We start from the raw sequence: 18,998 nt of genomic DNA on the forward strand, positions 1-18,998 counted from the left end.
ACTAGCATCCATGAGGATGCAGGTTCGACCCCTGGCCTCGCTCAGTGGGTTAAGGATCCAGATCCAGTGTTGCTGTGGTGTAGGCTGGCAGCTACAGTTCTGATTGGACCACTAGCCTGGGAACTTCCATAAGCCACACCTGTGGCCCTAAAAAGCAAAAAAAAACACAAAACAAAAGCATGTGCACACACCAAACAAATAAAAATATCACATAGCCAGTGGGGATAAAAAACAAGTATAATGGACAGATTTGTTAAGAGGTTTGACTGCATTTCAAGTTTGGAAATATAATTAATTTCAAGGTATTTTATACTATATCTCACTACATTATATAGCAGTGTCTTTTAAAATGAATAATACCTATTGTTTTTTTTAATACACATATAATATAGAAGAAAATAAAATAGTGCCCAATGATATCAGTGCCCAGAATAACCCACTGACATACAAAAAAATAAAAAATAAATGTGATATATATATATATATATGATTTGATCATTCAAAAGCTCATTTAGGCAGAGTGAGAGGTGAAAGCCACCTAACCCTACTCTCTCAATCAGGCAATTTTCTTTATTTTATGCTTCAGATATACCAATCATTGAAAGCCTCTCCTCCCTTTCACTGGTGCAAAATCAATCACACCTTTATACTTTTTTTTTTTTTGGTCTTTTGCTTTCCAGGGCTGCACCTGTGGCATCTGGAGATTCCCAGGGTAGGAGTCTAATCGGAGCTACAGCTGCCAGACTACACCACAGCCACAGCAACACCAGATCCGAGCTGAGATCTACACCAGAGTCTTCGATCTACCCCACAGCTCACGGCAACGCTGGATCCTTAACCCACCTCATGGTTCCTAGTCAGATTCGTTTCTACTGCACCACGACGGCAACGCCACATTTAAAAAAAAAAAAAAAACAAAGAAAATACCCCCCCCTTTTTTTTTTTTGCCATTTCTTGGGCCGCTCCTGTGGCACATGGAGGTTCCCAGGCTAGGGGTCTAATCGGAGCTGTAGCTGCCAGCCTACGCCAGAGCCACAGCAACGCGGGATCCGAGCCATGTCTGCGACCTACACCACAGCTCACGGCAACTCCGGATCCTTAACCCACTGAGTAAGGCCAGGGATCGAACCCGCAACCTCATGGTTCCTAGTCAGATTCGTTAACCACTGAGCCACGACAGGAACTCCATACCTTATTTTATGGAGAAGCATTTCTGTCCTATAGCATTTTTAGGATACCGCTGCTAAGATCATGATTTTTTTTTTCTTTTCTTTTTAGGGCTGCACCTGCGGGATACGGAAGTTTCCAGGCTAGAGGCTGAATTAGAGCTGCAGCTGCTGGCCTACACCATAGCTTACGGCAACACCGGTTCCTTAATCCACTAAGGGAGGCCAGGGATTGAACCTGCACCCTTACAAATACTATGTTGGGTTCTTAACCCACTGAGGCACAAAGGGAACTCCCATGAATTTTTAAATATAGAAGAACGTGTAATCTCTTGTTCTGTTGGGTTTAAGGAAAGTCAGGCTCCTTTCCCAAATGAGAATAAAATATATTTATTCCCTATTTGGAAATGTTCTTGACAACTAGGTTAAACAGTTGGAATTATTAAAACAAAACAATACAAAACAAAACAAAACACAACACAACACTGGTGTCCCCAACTTTTTAAATTACAAAGAAGGTCAAGAGCTGGGTTTAGGCAAACATAACAGTTCAATCATGCGACACTGCAGGAATAAACATTTCGAGCAAAAATTACTGGTAACCCCTGCTGCAAACTCTTTGTGGAGCACTGTCTCTTACACATCTAAATCTGTGTTACTCCACAAACCCATTCCTCGTGAATTCCTGTCCACAACCCTAGAGAGGCTACTTTTCTATTAGTCTTATGGCTCAGCAAGTCTCTGCAGGTGACCTTATTCTCTAATTTAGAGACAACTGAAATCACCTGACCTGTGTCCATTCATTAGGACACCTGGGCAGTGAGCTTCCAAAACAGCACCCAGTGAAGCTGACCCTGAACCACCCAGCTGATCTGAGCAAATTCCTGATCCACAAAGAGGTTTTTGCTTTGTTTTGGCGTTTCTTTTCTCTCTCTCTCTCTTTCAGGGCACCACCTGAACCATATGGAAGTTTCCAGGCTAGGAAGCTACAGCTGCTGGCCTATACCACGGCCACAGTAACGTGAGGTCTGTGACCTATACAATAGTTCAAAGGTCTCTGTCTGCGACCTATATAACAGTTCACGGTAACGCCACTGAGCAAGGCCAGGGATTGAACCTGCATCCTCATGGATACCAGTCGGGTTCATTTCCGTTACACCACAATGAGAATTCCACAGAGATTTTACTGTTGTTTTAAATGCCACACTTTGGGAGGATTTGTTCTATAGCAACAGGTCAATCAATGCAATCCACTGAATTTTTTGTAAAGCTATCACTTTGCTCTACAGCAGAAATTGGCACTACATTGTAGATCAACCATATTTCTAAAAAAGGAAAAAAAGTAAAGCTTGCAAATATTATTTACGTTTTCTTAAATGTAAAGGCACTCTTCCCTCAGTTCTCCCATCTCTCTCCATCTCTCTCCATCTGCCAACTTCTCTAGGAAATCCATGCCAATCATCCAACTAAAACTGCTTTCTCAAAGGTCAATCAATATTCTCATAATTGCTACATCAATACTCTCTGTTTCCTTCTCATCCCTTTGATGTCTATGCATCTTTGGACAATTGGAAATCATTACCTCCTTGGCTTCCATGACACTGAATTCCCCTAAGTTCTGACCCAGCCTCTCTGTACCAAATTTCTGACATTCTTCATGTGTTTCTGTTTGTTTTCATTGTCTACAGAACTATCTTCAGGACTCTTTTTCTTCATGTGGTATATTTTTACTCATATCCATTAAACACAGATATTTCTCCAAGACTCTGACTTCCAGCTCCAACTTTTTCCACAATAGGTATGGTGGCAACTCAGGAGCAACCAGCAGAACTAAAATTTATCAAGCACTAATACGCTAGGCTTTGTGCCAACCTCTTTACATACCATATATGTTATCCCATACTTGCTTAGCCTCTCAATTCCTTGGTGTCCAAAGATACTCTGCAATTCTGGCTTATCTACAACTTTTGGTCAAGCTTTCTTTCTTTTTATGGGAGTAAACTATATTCCAAATACCTTATTTGCTCATTTATCATAATTTCCCCAGGGTTTAGAATAGTGCTTGACATACAGTGGGTGTCTATGAAGCACAAGGTAAAATATTTGTTGCATAAATGACTGGAAAACTCACACATATCCCATCTCTCTCTTTTTTAAGGGCTGCTCCCACGGCATCTGGAGATTCCCAGGCTAGGAGTCTAATCGGAGCTACAGCTGCCAACCTACACCACAGCCACAGCAATGTGGGATCTGAGCCTTGTCTGCAACCTACACCATAGGTCACAGCAACACAGGATTGTTAATCCACTGAGGGAGGCCAGGGATTGAACCAGCAACCTCATGGTTCCTAGTCAGATTCGTTTCTGCTGCGCCACCAAGGGAACTCCTATCCCATCTCTTTTTGAGAAAGCGTGGAGGCAATAAAAAATAGACTAGTGGTTTAGAGCTACAACTATTATAATTAGCAATTCAACGTGCTTGTCCCATTTCTAAAGCACATATATGACATTCCATATATAATATACCAGCATTTCAAAAGCTGTGCAAGACCTCCACCTAGAAAACTGTAAACTACTACTGAGTAAAGTCTTAAAAGTTCTTAAGAAGTAGAGGACTATCCTAAGGTACATCATGAAAAGTCAGTACTGCGAAGATGTCAGTTCTCTCCAAACTGATCTACAGACTAAGTGCAGTCACAATCAAAACTCCAGCAAGACTTCTTGTGGAAATTAAAACTGAGTCAATAAGTTATACGGAAAGGCAAAAGACCAAAGTAGAGTAACAATCTCTAAAAAGATGACTGGCCATATTGTTTTGGTAAGGATGTGGGCCAACTAGAACTTTCCCTTAATGCTCTTGGACATGTATGCTGAACAACTACTCTGAGACGCTGTTTGACACTATCTTCTAAAGTGTGATCCTGTGATCCAGCAATGCTCTTCCTGAGAATACATTCAAAGAAAGGTATAAATGTGACCACCAAAAAGATATACAAGAATGCTGTTAATCCAAATGTCCCTCTGTAGGAGGACAGATGAAATAGGTATTGGCATATTTACACAATGGAACACTATACAGAATTGAAAATGGAGAAACTCCTGCAACCTGGATGAATCTTGAAGAATAATGAGTGAAAATACCACACTATTCTATATTTTATTACACTATCTCTTATATTTAGCACTACAGTGTTAAGTGTTAGAAGTTAAAATAGAGGCACTTTGGGGGCAAAGGGAGTGGGTAGTTGGGTGGAGACATGAAGTGGTCTTTTGGGGTGCTAGTAATATGTTCTATTTCTTGAATAGTGGTACACAAGCATGTTTACTTTGTGATACTTGATCAGGTTATACACAAGACATATACCGTATACTTCAAACTTGACATACAATGGCTGATGGAAGCTATCTATATTCATGGAAGACCACATAGAATCATGGTCTCTGATTATTTTTTAAACCAGAAATCACCATATTAAAGATGAAGGGGTTCTTAGAGTTCCCGCTGTGGCGCAGTGGGTTAAGAAGCCAACTGCAGTGGCTCAGGACAGTGTAGTGGGTTAAAGGATCCTGCATTGCCACAGCAGAGGTCACAGTTGCTGCTTGGATTTATGCAGATCCCTGGCCCAGAAACTTCCATATGCTGCGGGTATGGCCATAAACAAACAAACAAACAAACAAACAAACAAACAAACATGAAAGGGTTCTCTCTAAAAGAAACCAAGCCTATTTTTCATTCTTACAAGCTTTCTATTACTGTATTTATTGATCAAAATAAGTTTGAAAATTGTAACATAGGGTTGAACTATGTGGCACTGGCATTTTTGTAAATAAGTTAAAATAGATATCGACAACTGCATTTATTTTAGACAATATTGTTGTAAGACTGTTTCAGTACTATGACTTTATTATTATCAAAATAATCCCATAAGTAGTCACATATCGTAATAATATTGAGAAATGAAGTATGGAGGACACTTGCTAGAGGGGAGAGAAAAGGGAAGAGGGATTAAATACTTATAAGAACCCAAGGTTATGGACGGCACAGTGAAAGGTAAAAGTAGTAGGTAGACAATTGGCAGGAGACCTAGAAGACAGCGGTCACATCTGCAGGCAAATATGACATCTCCTTCCTTCTTCCCTCCCTGTCCCAGCAGTGGTACCTGGGTCACAGCCATCTAGTCAGTGAATCCCTTAGGCCTTCTGGGCTCTGCCCTTTTAGCTTAGACCCTCTGAGAATCACCTTCGTTAAGATATGGCCAACGTCATTCCCTCAGCTTTTTCCAAAGGCAGCTATAACAAAAAGCTGTAGGAAGTTTGCCTATTTGGCTGCAAAAATTTTGTAGAGCAAGGTGTCTACTATACCATTAAGTGTTTCTAAATAAAAACACTCATGAGAAATTCTATTCAAGGAAAAAAATGTCCTGTGAATGAACCGGATATGCATTTTCTTATCTTCTTTCTAACAGCAGTGGTAATGAACACTTCTATTTTATACTGGGAAAAAGGGCTAAAAGTGAAGTTCATTACAGAAACTATCCTCATTGATTTTCTTTCTTTCTTTCTTTTTTTTTTGTTTTTTTGCTTTTTTAGGGGCGTGTGGCATGTATTAGTTCCCAGGCTAGGGGTCAAATTAGAGCTGCAGCTGCCAGCCTAGCCCACAGCCACAGCAATGTGGGATCTGAGCCGTGTCTGTGACCTACACCTCAGCTCATGGCAACTCCAGATCCTTAACCCAGTGAGTGAGGTCAGGGATCAATTCTGTATCCTCATGGACACTAGTTAGATTTGCTACCACTGAGCCATGATAGGAACTCCTACTTACTGATTTTGATGTTCTTTAATTTAGAACATCTATTTTATTTTACTGAGATCATACCGCTTCACCTTGTGTTGTAAGTTTCCTACGAAAGAATATAAATCTAACTCATATCAAACTCAATATAATGCAACCTTTTCTAATACATCTTATTTATAAGCCAGGTACTAATTGTTAAATTATCATTTAACCTCTGGAGATACAAATTCTGTCAAAAAATCAAAGCTCAGCACTTCTTTGAGCTACAATATGTGCTAGATGAACTCAGCTCTCCAGAAAAAATGGTTAGAATTTATTTCTTTATATTTGCTAAGTAATTCAGATTTCTTTCAAATTTCTAAGTAGATTTTTTAAAGGGGTCTCAGAGAATAGGACTGGGTCCTTCATTTGGCTTATTAGGACATTATTCAGGATATGAATAAATGGTTTCATATTAAAAAATGCTTTTAAGCATTTCAAATGAAATTTCAAATGAAATTTCAAATGTAACGTGAAGTGGTATGGGGTGGACCCAAACTACTTACATGCAACCCACACATGCACACATGGCTAAGACCTCAGCTGTTAATGTGTCACAGGCCACCTTGCCTTGGCTGTCTCTGCATGCTAGACAGCACAAGACACCAGTAAGTAGTTACTGTCTGGATTCTGTTACAGCATCTGTGTCATTTGCAACTCATGACATAATTCTTATAATCCACGTTAAAAGTTTCGACTAACCTAAACAAATATAAACTGACAGGGATTCTAGTATTGCAAAAAAAGGTAAAGACTAGTTTTTAGTAAGCAAATAAATCCTGAAGGGGTGGGGGGGGGAGGAGAAGAGAAAAGGAAAGGGAAAGAAAAGGAAAAAAAAGCTTGCTTTCAGATGAGAGCCAGCATCCACACATGCAGATTGATATGATTTAACAATTCCCTGGTTTCCAGCTTCATATTTAACACCACGTGGCAGGCAACTCCCTTCAAGCCCTCAGAAGATGAGGTGCCTCCCCCCCCCGCCCCCGTTCTATATCCTTGATCTGTTTTCTTCCCAACTTCCTTGGGACCTTGTTCTAACAACTGTTTCATCTCTTTCCTGCACCTGCAATCGCCTCTGTACTGGCTCCTACCTTAACAGCTAAAAAGCAGATTCCCATTCTTTGACACATCTTGTCAATGAATTTTTCTTCTTTCTTGGCCCAAGGACTAGTTCACACTGATGGTGTGCACACCCCTCAACCCCCTTCACTTGTCCACTGTCACCTCACTTCCATCCCTTCCCTCAGTGAAGATCGCTGATGTCTCCTTAAAGGACAAAGTACCAGGCAACGTCTCAGTCATCAATTCCCAGGACTCATGTGCAGCACTTGACACAGTTAATGCTCCTGATTCTCCTGATTTCACTCCTCTGCTTCTCTCAGGCTGACCATCTTTTCTAGGTCTCTGCCCACCACCTAGACATATGATTTCCTTTAAGCTCCTATCTTCAATCCTCCTTCATTTACACCTTCCATCCTTAAGTGATTTAATTCACCCCTTATTTAATGACTGCAGTTATGGTTCAGTAACAATATTTGCTGTCATTAAACATACACATTCTAATCCATATCTCTTGCCCTGATATTTTTCCTGCTCTGTGGAGCCCTACATCTAATTTGTGTTCTCTCAGAAGGGACATCCTATCCATATTTCAAACTCACAATGTCCAAACCTCAGAGTTCCCTTGTGATTTAGTGGGTTAAGGATCTGGTGTTGTCACTGTAGTGTCCAGGGTTGCTGCTGATATGCAAGAGTAGTCCTTCCCCTCCACTTGACTCTCCCCCATACCAGCTCATCGAACCCTAAGATACTGCCTCTTTACCAATCCATTGCACCTATCTTCTCTCCCTTTCTGCTGCCATAGTTCAAAATCCTTATCCCACTTTCAAACATCAAGAACTCCATGCCCAACCTCCCCCTCCTCCACTGCTACAGATTTATCTTCTTAACACGCAGATTTGTCCTAGTCTGCTTTCCTATTTAAACCCTCAAAACCAGCCCACCGATGCTACTGTAACCTGCCCTCACCTGCCTGATCTCCCTCCCCCTCATACTTCACCCCCTAACATTCTATCAGCATTGGGGTACCTGTTCCTTGAAGAGATCTATATAAGCCTTTGGTCTTACTGGTCACTCTGCTTTGCATGCTAGCCACCCTTGCTTTTCTCCCTGGCAAAGTCTTAACCATCCTTCAAAACCCAGCACAGGCATCATCGGCTCTGGGAAGCCACCCACACTCTCAGATCCCTAGCAGGAGGGATCACTTCCTCCTCTGCACCACCTCCCACTCTGCATGCTCCCCTCACTGTCCTCTGTGCTCGCCCCAGAGGGACCTGGCACCCACCTTTGGAGATTGAGGTCACCTGGGTCTGGAATGTATAAATGTTCCCATGTTTAATTATTTGACAGAAATGATATTTTTAGACCCGATTCCCTTCTACTGGTCAGATTAAAAGCTGTCTGGGGCTCATCAGAATCTAGCTCAGGGTCTGGAATAATATCAAAAACATAAGAGGTTTTCAGGTTAGAGATGAAGAATTTTGAAGTTACCTAGATCTGGGTTAAATCCTGGCTCTGCTACTTACAAGCTCTGTGAACTTCAAAGAACCACTCTCAGCATGTTTTCCTGTTTCTGAAATGGGGATAATAATATGTGCCCCATAGTGTTGTGAGGATTATATGAGATAATAGCACTCAAGTACTGCTAACATGAAGTATAAGAAATGTTTGGTGAATTTATGAACGTATTGGTCATACATTTTGAAAGTTGTAAGTATTTAAGATTAAAACTAAACCTGTGAGCACTGATTAATTTTTCAAAACCAACTGATCAGCACATTTACTAAAAAGTAATAGCTTAACAGATCTTTATATTTTTATTAAAACCAAACTTGAATTCTTGCTCTTTTAACTTCAGTTGATGGTTACCCCATATTAAAAGTTTTTATATTCCTGTAATAGAAAGAAACATAAAATCATTAATTTCATCTATTTTCTCAAACTCAACATGACTGAGATTCAATTACTTCCTCTACCTTAGTGCTCTGTAACTCTGGTCCTTCAAAATGAAATTAAAAAAAAAAAATAGACTGAAAGACAGATTGAGCTAATTGACATTAGGAAATTAGTGGAAAAAACATATAAATTAGATAAGGAAATGTCATTTGAAGTGAAGACAGTCATTGTTCATTAGCGTCAGGTTAAAACTGAACATACAAGAATCAAGAGCCAGCAAAGTATCAATGTTAAAGCAAGACCATGAATGATTTTTACTTTTTCCTTTTTACTTGTTCCTTTTAAAAACACTTTCTACAATAAGCATCTTCTTTCACAATAAAAATTATTTTAGGGAGTTCCTGTCATGGCTCATTGGAAACGAATCTGACTAGCATCCATGAGGACACAAGTTTGACCCCTGGCCTCACTCAGTGGGTTAAGGATCTGGCATTGCCATGAGCTGTAGTGTAGGTCGCAAATGTGGCTTGGACCTCGTGTTGCTGTGTCTATGGCTGTGGTGTAGGCCAGCGGCTACAGCTCTGATTTGACCCCTCGCCTGGGAACTTCCATATGCTGCAGGTACAGCTCTAAATAGACAATAATAATAATAATAATAATAATAATAATAATAAATTTAAAAATCTTTTCGAAATGGTCAAAATAAACTGTCAGTGAATAGGTAGAATTATAACATTGCATATTTCATATGATACCTATTACAGAGGAAAGTGTGTATACGTGGGGGAATACACATGGGGAAAAGAACTAGAAGGCAGGATGTAAAAAATACTCTTGGTTTCTCTGGCTGGTGAAATTATCAGTAGTTTTTATGACCTTTATAGTTTCCTGTATTTTATAATTTCTTTACAATGATCTAGTATTTTTGAAAAAAAAAAAAGCTTTAGGGGTTCATATATAGAATTCAATAATTTAAATCATACAATTCAATTTTTTTCAGATATTCACAAAATTGTGCAACTATCACCATAATCAATTTTAGAACATTTTCATCCCCTAAAAGAGATCCTGTACACATCAGTGGTCACCCATTACCTCCTCACCTCAGCTCCTGGGACACCACCTCCAATCTATTTTCTGTCTTTACAGATTTGTCTTTTCTGTGTAGTTCATAGAAATGCAATCCTGTAACAGGCAGTCCTTTGTAAATGATTTACGTAGCATCATGCTTCCAAGGTGCATTCATGCTGTACGCATGTATCAGGACTTCATTTCTTATTGTCATCAGGTAATTTTTCCACTGCATGGATAGTATGCATTTATTCATACACTTATGGGTTGCTATTTGAGTTGTTTCCACTTTGGGGCTGGTGTGGATATAATGCTGCAATGAATGTTCATGTACATGTTTTTATACACACGTTTTCAGGTCTCCTGGATATATACCAAGGAGTGGCACCACTCGGTCATTTCAGAACTCTACGTTTAACCTGTTTTTCAAAGCAGCCACATCATTTTATATTCCCACCAGCAAGGAGGAGAGCTGTAATTTTTCCACATCATTGCTAACATATGTTATTGCCCATCTTTTTGATTATAGCTCTCTGAGTGGGTTTGAAGTGATAGCTCATTACAGATTTGATTTGCATTTTGGGGATGGCTAGTGATGTTTAGTATCTTTTCAGGTACTTACTCTTCCTTGGCGAAGTGTTTATTCAGATCTTTTGTCCATTTTTAAATTGGGTTAACTGTCTTTTTATCATTGAGTTCCACAAGTATTTTTTTTAATTCCACATACAAGCCTCTTATCAGATACATGATTTACAAAATGTTTTGTATTAATTTAGAAAGAGGAAAAAGAACTCCATCTTTTCCAAAAGTTCAATTAGCAAATGCTGTGGTCATGGGGGGTATAACATGGTTAATGACAATTATAAAACAAGTTAGTAGGTGAGCAGCATGTCATAATTTTCAACCTAATCCTCACATAGATGGTAATACTAGGCCTGTTTCTGAAAGTAAAAAATCAAAGGCCAGCAGGGGTAAAGTAACTTATTCTTCAAAATTTCTTCTAACTTCATTATTTTTTTATCAGTCATCTTTCTTTCTTGTTTTAAATTAATGTTCTCTCCCTGTGCTGTGTTCAAATTTGTGAGCAAGTTTTTATACAGGAACTCCTCAAAGTCTCATTGCTAAGTAGGATTAATGACAGCCAAGTCTCTGGGTGCTGGTTCAGGCCTTTCTCAGCCGTGAGATTCTCCATATAGATGCTGATGATGTGACAGGTCTCATACAGAAGGAACTGTGTAGCCTGGCAGAGACTTGTGAAGGCTGACATGACATGACACAGGAGGAAGGCAAGTGTCCCAGTGAACCCAGTGCTGTGGTGGTCTGTCAGTTTCCTGTGACTACTGTAACAAATTACCACAACACTGGTGGCTTAAAACAATAGAAATTTATTCTCTCCAGGTCTGGAAGCCAGATCAGAGAATCAGCTCCTTGCCTCTTCTAGATGCTGGTGGCAGCTGGCTATCCTTGCCTGTGGCTCCACCATGCTGTCTTTGCCTTTGGGGTCATGCTGCTTTCTCCTCCTGTGCCTGAAATCTCCCCTTATAAGGACACCAGGATCATCTATCTCCCCATCTCAAGGTACAAAACTTTTGCCATATAAGGTGACCTTCCATGCTCCAGGCACTACAACATGTGTGATCAGTACACATCCAGGGACCAATACTGAGCTGGGGGAGGGGGGGTTACAAAACCTAAAAACAAAGTCCCAAAGTTGTAAAGGGGCAACTTCAACTATCTTCCTTTCCTTATACTCACCGTGTAGTTGTTTTAAATACAAAAATTGCTCCTACAGCTATGTTCTTTCTATTCCAGCTTTAACATGATCCCCAAATACTGCTGAAAGTCCCATCTTTGTTACCTGATCAAACGGCTTCAATTACTCTTGAGAACAATTTTATACAGAGGAAAACACTGTCAAAGATTCACATATGTTGTAACAAAAAAAAACAAAGGAGGAAAAAAGAGAAACAATATATTGTTGTCTCTCAAAATTATTGACAAACATGATATAAATCTAACATTAAAAGAGGAATTAGATATTTAATATTAAATCACTCCTCAGCTACCTAAAAATAATTGAAATGTGCACTACAGCCATAAATGGTACACATGTAGTATAAGGTTTAAAATGTACTGGCAATTGCTTTCCTCTTATACTAGGTAGGGAGTATATGGCTATTTTTATTCCTATTCTTTGTAGGCCTATGGTATTTTTACATTATTTTATAATTTTTCAGTGTTAAAAAGAAAAAGGGTATGACTTAGTCTTCCTTCATAAACCCTAGAAAGTATCTGATGTGCTAATAAGCTTCAAGTTCATGTCCAGAAGTACACTGGTAACTCTATCAATTGACACTGTTAAAATCTATAAAGAGGTCAACTCTTTAGTTATGCAAAAATTCTTGCTTTCTTTTTAACTCTTTAGCAAAGTGGAGACAAAGGTAGTGAAAAACGAGAACATTTGTGACCAACCAGGAAACAGACATGCTGATTTAAGTTTCCTAATCTTCACACCCCTGGCCCTACCATTTCCACTTTTTGACATAGGAAGATTTTTGCAGTATTTGCTAAGACTAAGTGATCCATCTCCCAGATGGATTTTGTTGGCTAGATGTTAAATGCTGCAATTCTCCCTTTCCTGCCATAAGCAACTTGGCCTCAAAAGAAAGATATGCTTCTGAAATACTAAAAAAGTCACTCTTAGGAGACAAATATCATACTTTCTCATTGACTTAAACTGTAATTTCAGAGATTTGGTCTTAAGGAAAAAGTACAGCTCCAAGAAAAATTTATGCTTTTATCCAAAGCATACTCTTCTTTCTGACAGATAGGAAAAATTTTCTATCATAGTTCAGCTGAACTATATAAAAAAAAAAACCCCAAAGATGTGTGCTACATAGTAGACAAGCTATCTATCAGACATCAAGAACACTGGAGAAGACCCCTGATCCCCAATTCTGAACCTCTTCCACTGGAGGTCATCCAGGTTAAAGGGGGGCTTTGGGCAGGGGGAATTCCATCTGTATTAAAAAAAGTCATAGATCCTCTGTTCTAGACTTGTGACTTTCCATCTTTACAAAGTAGATTTTAGACATATTTTTTTAAATGTCAAATACAAAAAAAAAAAACTCAGAATGTAAGCAGGATTTTATTAAGATATATATTTTTTCATTAAAGTTTCTCTAAATTACATATTCTACGTCTAGTCCTTTACAGTGGAGTACATATGGCTACTAAACCACCAAAATGCCAATTCTAGGCTAAGCTTAAAAAGAAACATAATCTATGTCTATTCTCAGAAACCACATAAGACCGACATTCAATCTGCTGAGCATCTTGGGGTAAAGCAACCAAGCCCATATCAGGCTCCTAAGTAGCTCAGAATAGGAGTCCTTGCCCCCAGATCCAGTAACATCTGTATCCTCCATTCTCAGAATGAATAAGGATTTGAGAGCATATATAGTCATTAGGTTAAAGCAAGGAAAACCACAGTTAAAATTAATTTCAAATTTAACAGAAGTGCCAGAATAAGAGCATTAAACTGTTAACAAAAATCAAACTATTGATTTTTCAAAGCAAAATCAAAACAAAGAGTCCTAATGTGAGTGGGTAGGCTGAGGGAGGTCTTTTACCTCCACACGAGTCTGATGTGTGTCACTGGAGAGGCAGAAAACTTGAGACTTGAGGAAACTAAGGGGACGGTGGCCACTCTGTAACCTCCCTGGCAGCATTCAGGATAATGGGGAAGAAATAACAAGTCGTGAGGGAAGAGAAAAGGTTTACAAACTCAGTTCAGTGCCAGTGGGCTGAAGGGTTGCTCAGGAGGACTCATTCTGAGGTTATTACCGTACATTGTAATTCACAGTGTTTTAAAGCTCAACCCCCAAATGTGTGGCAGACAGGGCAGGGAGAGCATGCTGACAGCTAGTCAATCAAAGGAAACAAAGACATTCTAGAAACTGTAGAGCCTGAGATGGTTTGTTTGTATTCTAACATTAAGGTTAACACAGGTGGGAGGAAGATATTTCTGTTTGGAAGTGATGAAAGGCTATTGTTACTGTTGCTGTTACTATTTTTAACTTTTATGCTGACCTATAGTTCTTACTTTTTATTGCTCAGGTTGATGACGCCTGAGGAAACGGAGGTTATACAAATCTGAAAATGTTTAGAGTGAGTTAGGCAAGACCAATCCCATGAACCCTATGCACACAGCATCTTTTGTAATAGGGGTGAGCAAAGATTTCGATGTGTGCATCCAGGATTAATGTGGAGGAATAGCAAGGTGAACCCAAGAAACAGAAATACTGATATAAGATTCCTGGACTAAATGTCTGAGCTACAAATGCAAGCAAGTACTTGATAAAAAGGTCTGCTAAGAAGAATCTAGATGAGTAAAGAACCATTAAGTCAGGAACTGCAATTGAGAGAGGTTGCAGTAGGGAATCTGGGCTTATCAACAAAACATCAAGGAAGTAAGAGACTGGACGGTAAACTTACGTGAATTAACTGAGGGCTTAGTGACCTGATCATTTATCATGACTGAATTAAAGAGTTAAGTTATATCAGGTTAGGTTAGGTCATGGGATTCTATATACACATAATTTCTTTTCTTTTTGCTTTTTAGGGCTGCACCAGCGGCATATGGAGGTTCCTAGGCTAGGGGTCAAATTGGAGCTACAGCTGCCAGCCTATACCACAGCTCACGGCAACGCCAGATCCTTAATCCACTGAGTGAGGCCAGGGATCAAACTGGCAACCTCATGGTTCCTAGTCAGATTCATTTCTGCTGCACCATGATGAGAACTCCTTAAAAATTAATTTTTAATTAAAGTATAGTTGATTTATAATGTGTCAATTTCTGCTCTATAGCAAAGTGACTCTGTTATACGCATACACACGTTCTTTTTTTCCATTATAGTTTATCCCAAGATATGAATATGGTTCCCTGTGCTACACAGTAGGCCCTTGTTTATCTATTCTGTATGGAAGAAGAGTTTACACCTACTAACTTCAAAACTCCCAATCCATTCCCACCCCCAAGCCCACAACCACAAGTCTGTTCTCTGTGAGTCTGTTTCTGTTTTGTATATAGGTTCATTTGTGCTATATTTTAGATTCCACACATAAGTGATACATGTTTGTCTTAATATGACTTACTTCACTTAATATGATTATCTCTAGGTCCATCCATGTTGCTGCAAATAGCATTATTTCATTCTTTTTTGTGGCTGAGTAGTATTCCATTGTATATATGTACCACATCTTCTTTATTCATTAACTGTCAATGGACAGCTGTCCTGTCTATTACAAATAGCGCTACTATTAACACAGGGGTGCATTATCTTTTTGAATGATACTTTTCCCTGGATATATGCCCAGGAGTGGGATTGCTGGATCATATGCTAATTCTATTTTTAGTTTTTCTGAGGAATCTCCATACTGCTTTCCAAGTGGCTGCACCAACTTATATTCCCACAAACAGCGTAGGAAGGTTCCTTTTACTTTACTACCTTGCCAGCATTCGTAGATTTATTAGTGATAGCCATTCTGACCAGTGAGAGGCAAGTACCCTGCAGCTTTGATTTGCATTTCTCTAATAATCAGTGATGTTGAGCACCTTTTCCACCTAACTACTGGCCATCTGTAGGTCTCTTTGGAGAAATGTCTATTTAGGTCTTCTACTCATTTTCTGATTGGGTTATTTTCTTTGTTGTTGAGTTGTCATATACATATACTTTTGACACACATATCTTAAATCATTTATACTCTGAGCTCGCATTAAAAGTTACATAGAGTCAGTTAACTGATCTTGAATTTGCCAAAAAGCCAGTATGAGAAGAAATGCACTAGAGAGAAGCTAGTGCACAATGGCTATGGCCCTAAAGAGGCAGTATTTGAAGTGGTTTTTCCAATGCCAAACCACGTGCATTGTGTCCCTGACAGCTGAACAACCCTGCAACATAAGGGCTACATTGGGCCAGATTTCACCAAATTTTCTTCTTCTTCTTTTTTCTTTTAAGGGCCACACCCGTGGCATAGGGAAGTTCCCAGGCTAGGGGCTGAATCAGAGCTGCAGCTGCCGGCCAAGACCACAGCCACAGTAATCCCAGATCCTGTCATGTCTGTGACCTACACTGCAGCTCATGGCAACGCCTCGTGGCAATGCGGCATCCTTAACCCACTGAGCAAGGCCACAGATCAAACCTGCAACCTCATGGATACCAGGTTCATTACTGCTGAGTCACAATGGGAACTCCAGATTTCACCAAATTTTCAATGGATGGGTAAAGAATTCCAGAGTTCTTGGCTACAAGTTATTATATCATCTTATCAGCTCATATAGAGACTACATATGGAATCTAATAATTTTGTTTCTTTTAATTTTAGAAATTAAAATCTAATAATTTTAATTTCTTTCTTTAATCACAGTATAAGGATTCTGCTTATAAAAAACAAGTGTCACAAAAGTAAAGAAAAAAGGCACAAAATATAAGCTCTTAAATTGATACTGACTAAAAACATGAAAAAAAAATTAACTCAATAAACATTTATTGGGAGTTCTCTGGTGGACCAGTGGTTAGAATTTGGCACTTTCACCACTGCGGCCTGGTCTAGGAACTGAGATCCCACCTCGAGAGCTCTTTTTTTTTAGTGAGTGACAATTGTGTATGAAGTACTCTTGGGTTTTTCACTAATTTAAAATTTATACTTCACTAAGTGTGATATTATTTACTTATCATTGTTTATAAAGCAATACAAATAAATTTGAGTTATTTCTTTAACTAAAATATTCATCATTTTGTTCACCAGGCCAAACACAGCTGGAAAATAAGAGGTATTTATTTGGCAATTATTCTATTTATGAAAAATATTTCCATGTATACATTCTGATTTTACTATTATAAAGAGATTCCAAGTATATTATTATTTATAAATCAGTATACTGTGAATCTGATATTTCAAACAGGTAATACATAATATTTTGAAAAAACTTTAATACAGAAAATACATAATTGTTTGGAGAGGAAATTAAGGAGACAAACATTCATTCTACATCAATGTTGCGACTTACGTCCTGCTAGGTTCTTTTTACAAAATCCAATTCCTATAAATCTAAAACACAGAGAATAGAGAAATGCAGATACCTGCCTCTGGCTACAAGAGGCAAAAGCTAGATTAGAACTCAGCCCCACCAGATGACAAATACCAGTTATTTCTCATTATAAATCATATTTTTAAAATTAATTTGTTTCTTTAGGACTAATGTAGGAGCAACTTTAAGAGAATGAATGAGAACTTGTGAGAATTATCAAAATCTTTATTTGTTCATACTGTGTCCCCAATCCTTCACAGAGTATTCACTGCCCACACTTCTAGTGTTTGGGGCTTTTAAAAATGTAATTTTATACCAAATGATATCACTTATACATGGAATCTAAAATACAACACACATCAACTTTTCTATGATATAAAAAACAGACTCACAGAGAACAAACAGACTTGTGGTTGCCAAGGGGGAGGGGAGATGAAGGAGGGAGGGATCTGGAGCTTGGAATTAGCAGAGACAAATTATATACAGAATGGATAAACAACAAGGTCCTACTGCTTTCGTAATAAACCACAATGGAAAAGAATATGAAAAAGAATATATATATATATGTACAACTGAGTCACTGTATTGTATGGCAGAAATTAACACAACATCGTAAATTACCCATACTTCAATAAAATTAAAATTTTTGTATCACTATCACCAAATTTAACCATAGCCTATATATCCTATTTTAGATGGTTCTTCTAAACATAAAATGAGAAAAAAAATTGAGGCAATTTTCTGGAAGATACTATGCAAGCCTACAATTCTTTCTTCAGTTTTCCAGATACTTCAATTTACGAAGTATGTTTTCAGAACTATTAAAATGTCTGCTAAATGTTTAATACCATGTATTGGTTTTTCTTTTCAAAAGTAAACCATATCCCAGAGGAAAAAGTTCTGAATGAGATGTTAAAAGCTAAGAGGTTTTGCTATGAACAAGCCCTTGTGGCCCATTATTAACCAAACTTACTTGACCACAGGCTCCATTTTCAAGTGACACTACGTGGGATCTTTAAGCACTACAGAACTTCATAAAAGCTAGGGAAATAAATCCGCCTTAATCAGCAGATGTTAAGTTAAATAAGTGAGTACACGAACTTAATGATCTGGAAAAGAACAAAATACACAGGTATATGCTTAATCTTTAGAAACCTGGCAACAAAAGCCTTGTCATCAGTAATGTTTCTTTTCACAGTCCCCTCTTTTTTATTATCCCTGTATTTCTTAGTATTTTTCTTTCTTTCTTTCTTTTTTTTTTTTTGTCTTTTTGCCATTTCTTGGGCCGCTCCGCGGCATATGGAGGTTCCCAGGCTAGGGGTCTAATCGGAGCTGTAGCCGCCAGCCTACGCCAGAGCCACAGCAACGCAGGATCCGAGCCGCGTCTGCGACCTACACCACAGCTCACTGCAACGCCGGATCGTTAACCCACTGAGCGAGGCCAGGGACCGAACCTGCAACCTCATGGTTCCTAGTCGGATTCGTTAACCACTGCGCCACAACGGGAACTCCAGTATTTTTCTTTAATAGATCTTCTACTGATTATCCATTTATCTTCTATTGATTAGATGTAAATGGGACTGAATACATGAGAAAACAGTGTAAAAAACTATTTTTGTCAGAAAAATTTCATGAGTAAATATAAGGAAAGAGTCAAAACCTGCAATCTTCTAATCATTTAATAGACATGGAATACGCATTTCTGAAAAATTAGTTTCAAGGACCATCGAGGACTGACACATTTGACATATTTTAATTAAAAAATAAAACAGTTGATAGGATTCTGTAAAAGCAATACTTGCTTGTTTTTTCCCCACAGTAACTATCTCTGAATGACTTATAGCCCTCATGAATCTTTGCAACAGTCGCAAGAAATCATC

General features: G+C 38.7%; 1 protein-coding gene across 11 annotated transcripts in view; it reads right to left on the reverse strand.

Annotated features, from left to right (window-relative positions):
* Positions 1-18,998, reverse strand: part of PLEKHA5 (pleckstrin homology domain containing A5) — a 256,164-nt gene that overhangs the window by 147,133 nt on the left and 90,033 nt on the right. The window contains exon 4 of one of the 11 annotated variants that reach the window (XM_021092285.1): positions 3,433-8,951. The exons of the other annotated variants lie outside the window; for them this stretch is intronic. Within the exon in view, the coding sequence (XP_020947944.1) occupies positions 8,924-8,951 (28 nt within the window). The 3' untranslated portion in view covers positions 3,433-8,923. Of the gene's footprint in view, positions 1-3,432; positions 8,952-18,998 lie in introns of those variants that run through there. 11 annotated transcript variants of the gene reach the window in all.

Source organism: Sus scrofa, chromosome 5 (genome assembly GCF_000003025.6).
Source record: "Sus scrofa isolate TJ Tabasco breed Duroc chromosome 5, Sscrofa11.1, whole genome shotgun sequence".
NCBI classification, from domain to species: domain Eukaryota; kingdom Metazoa; phylum Chordata; class Mammalia; order Artiodactyla; family Suidae; genus Sus; species Sus scrofa.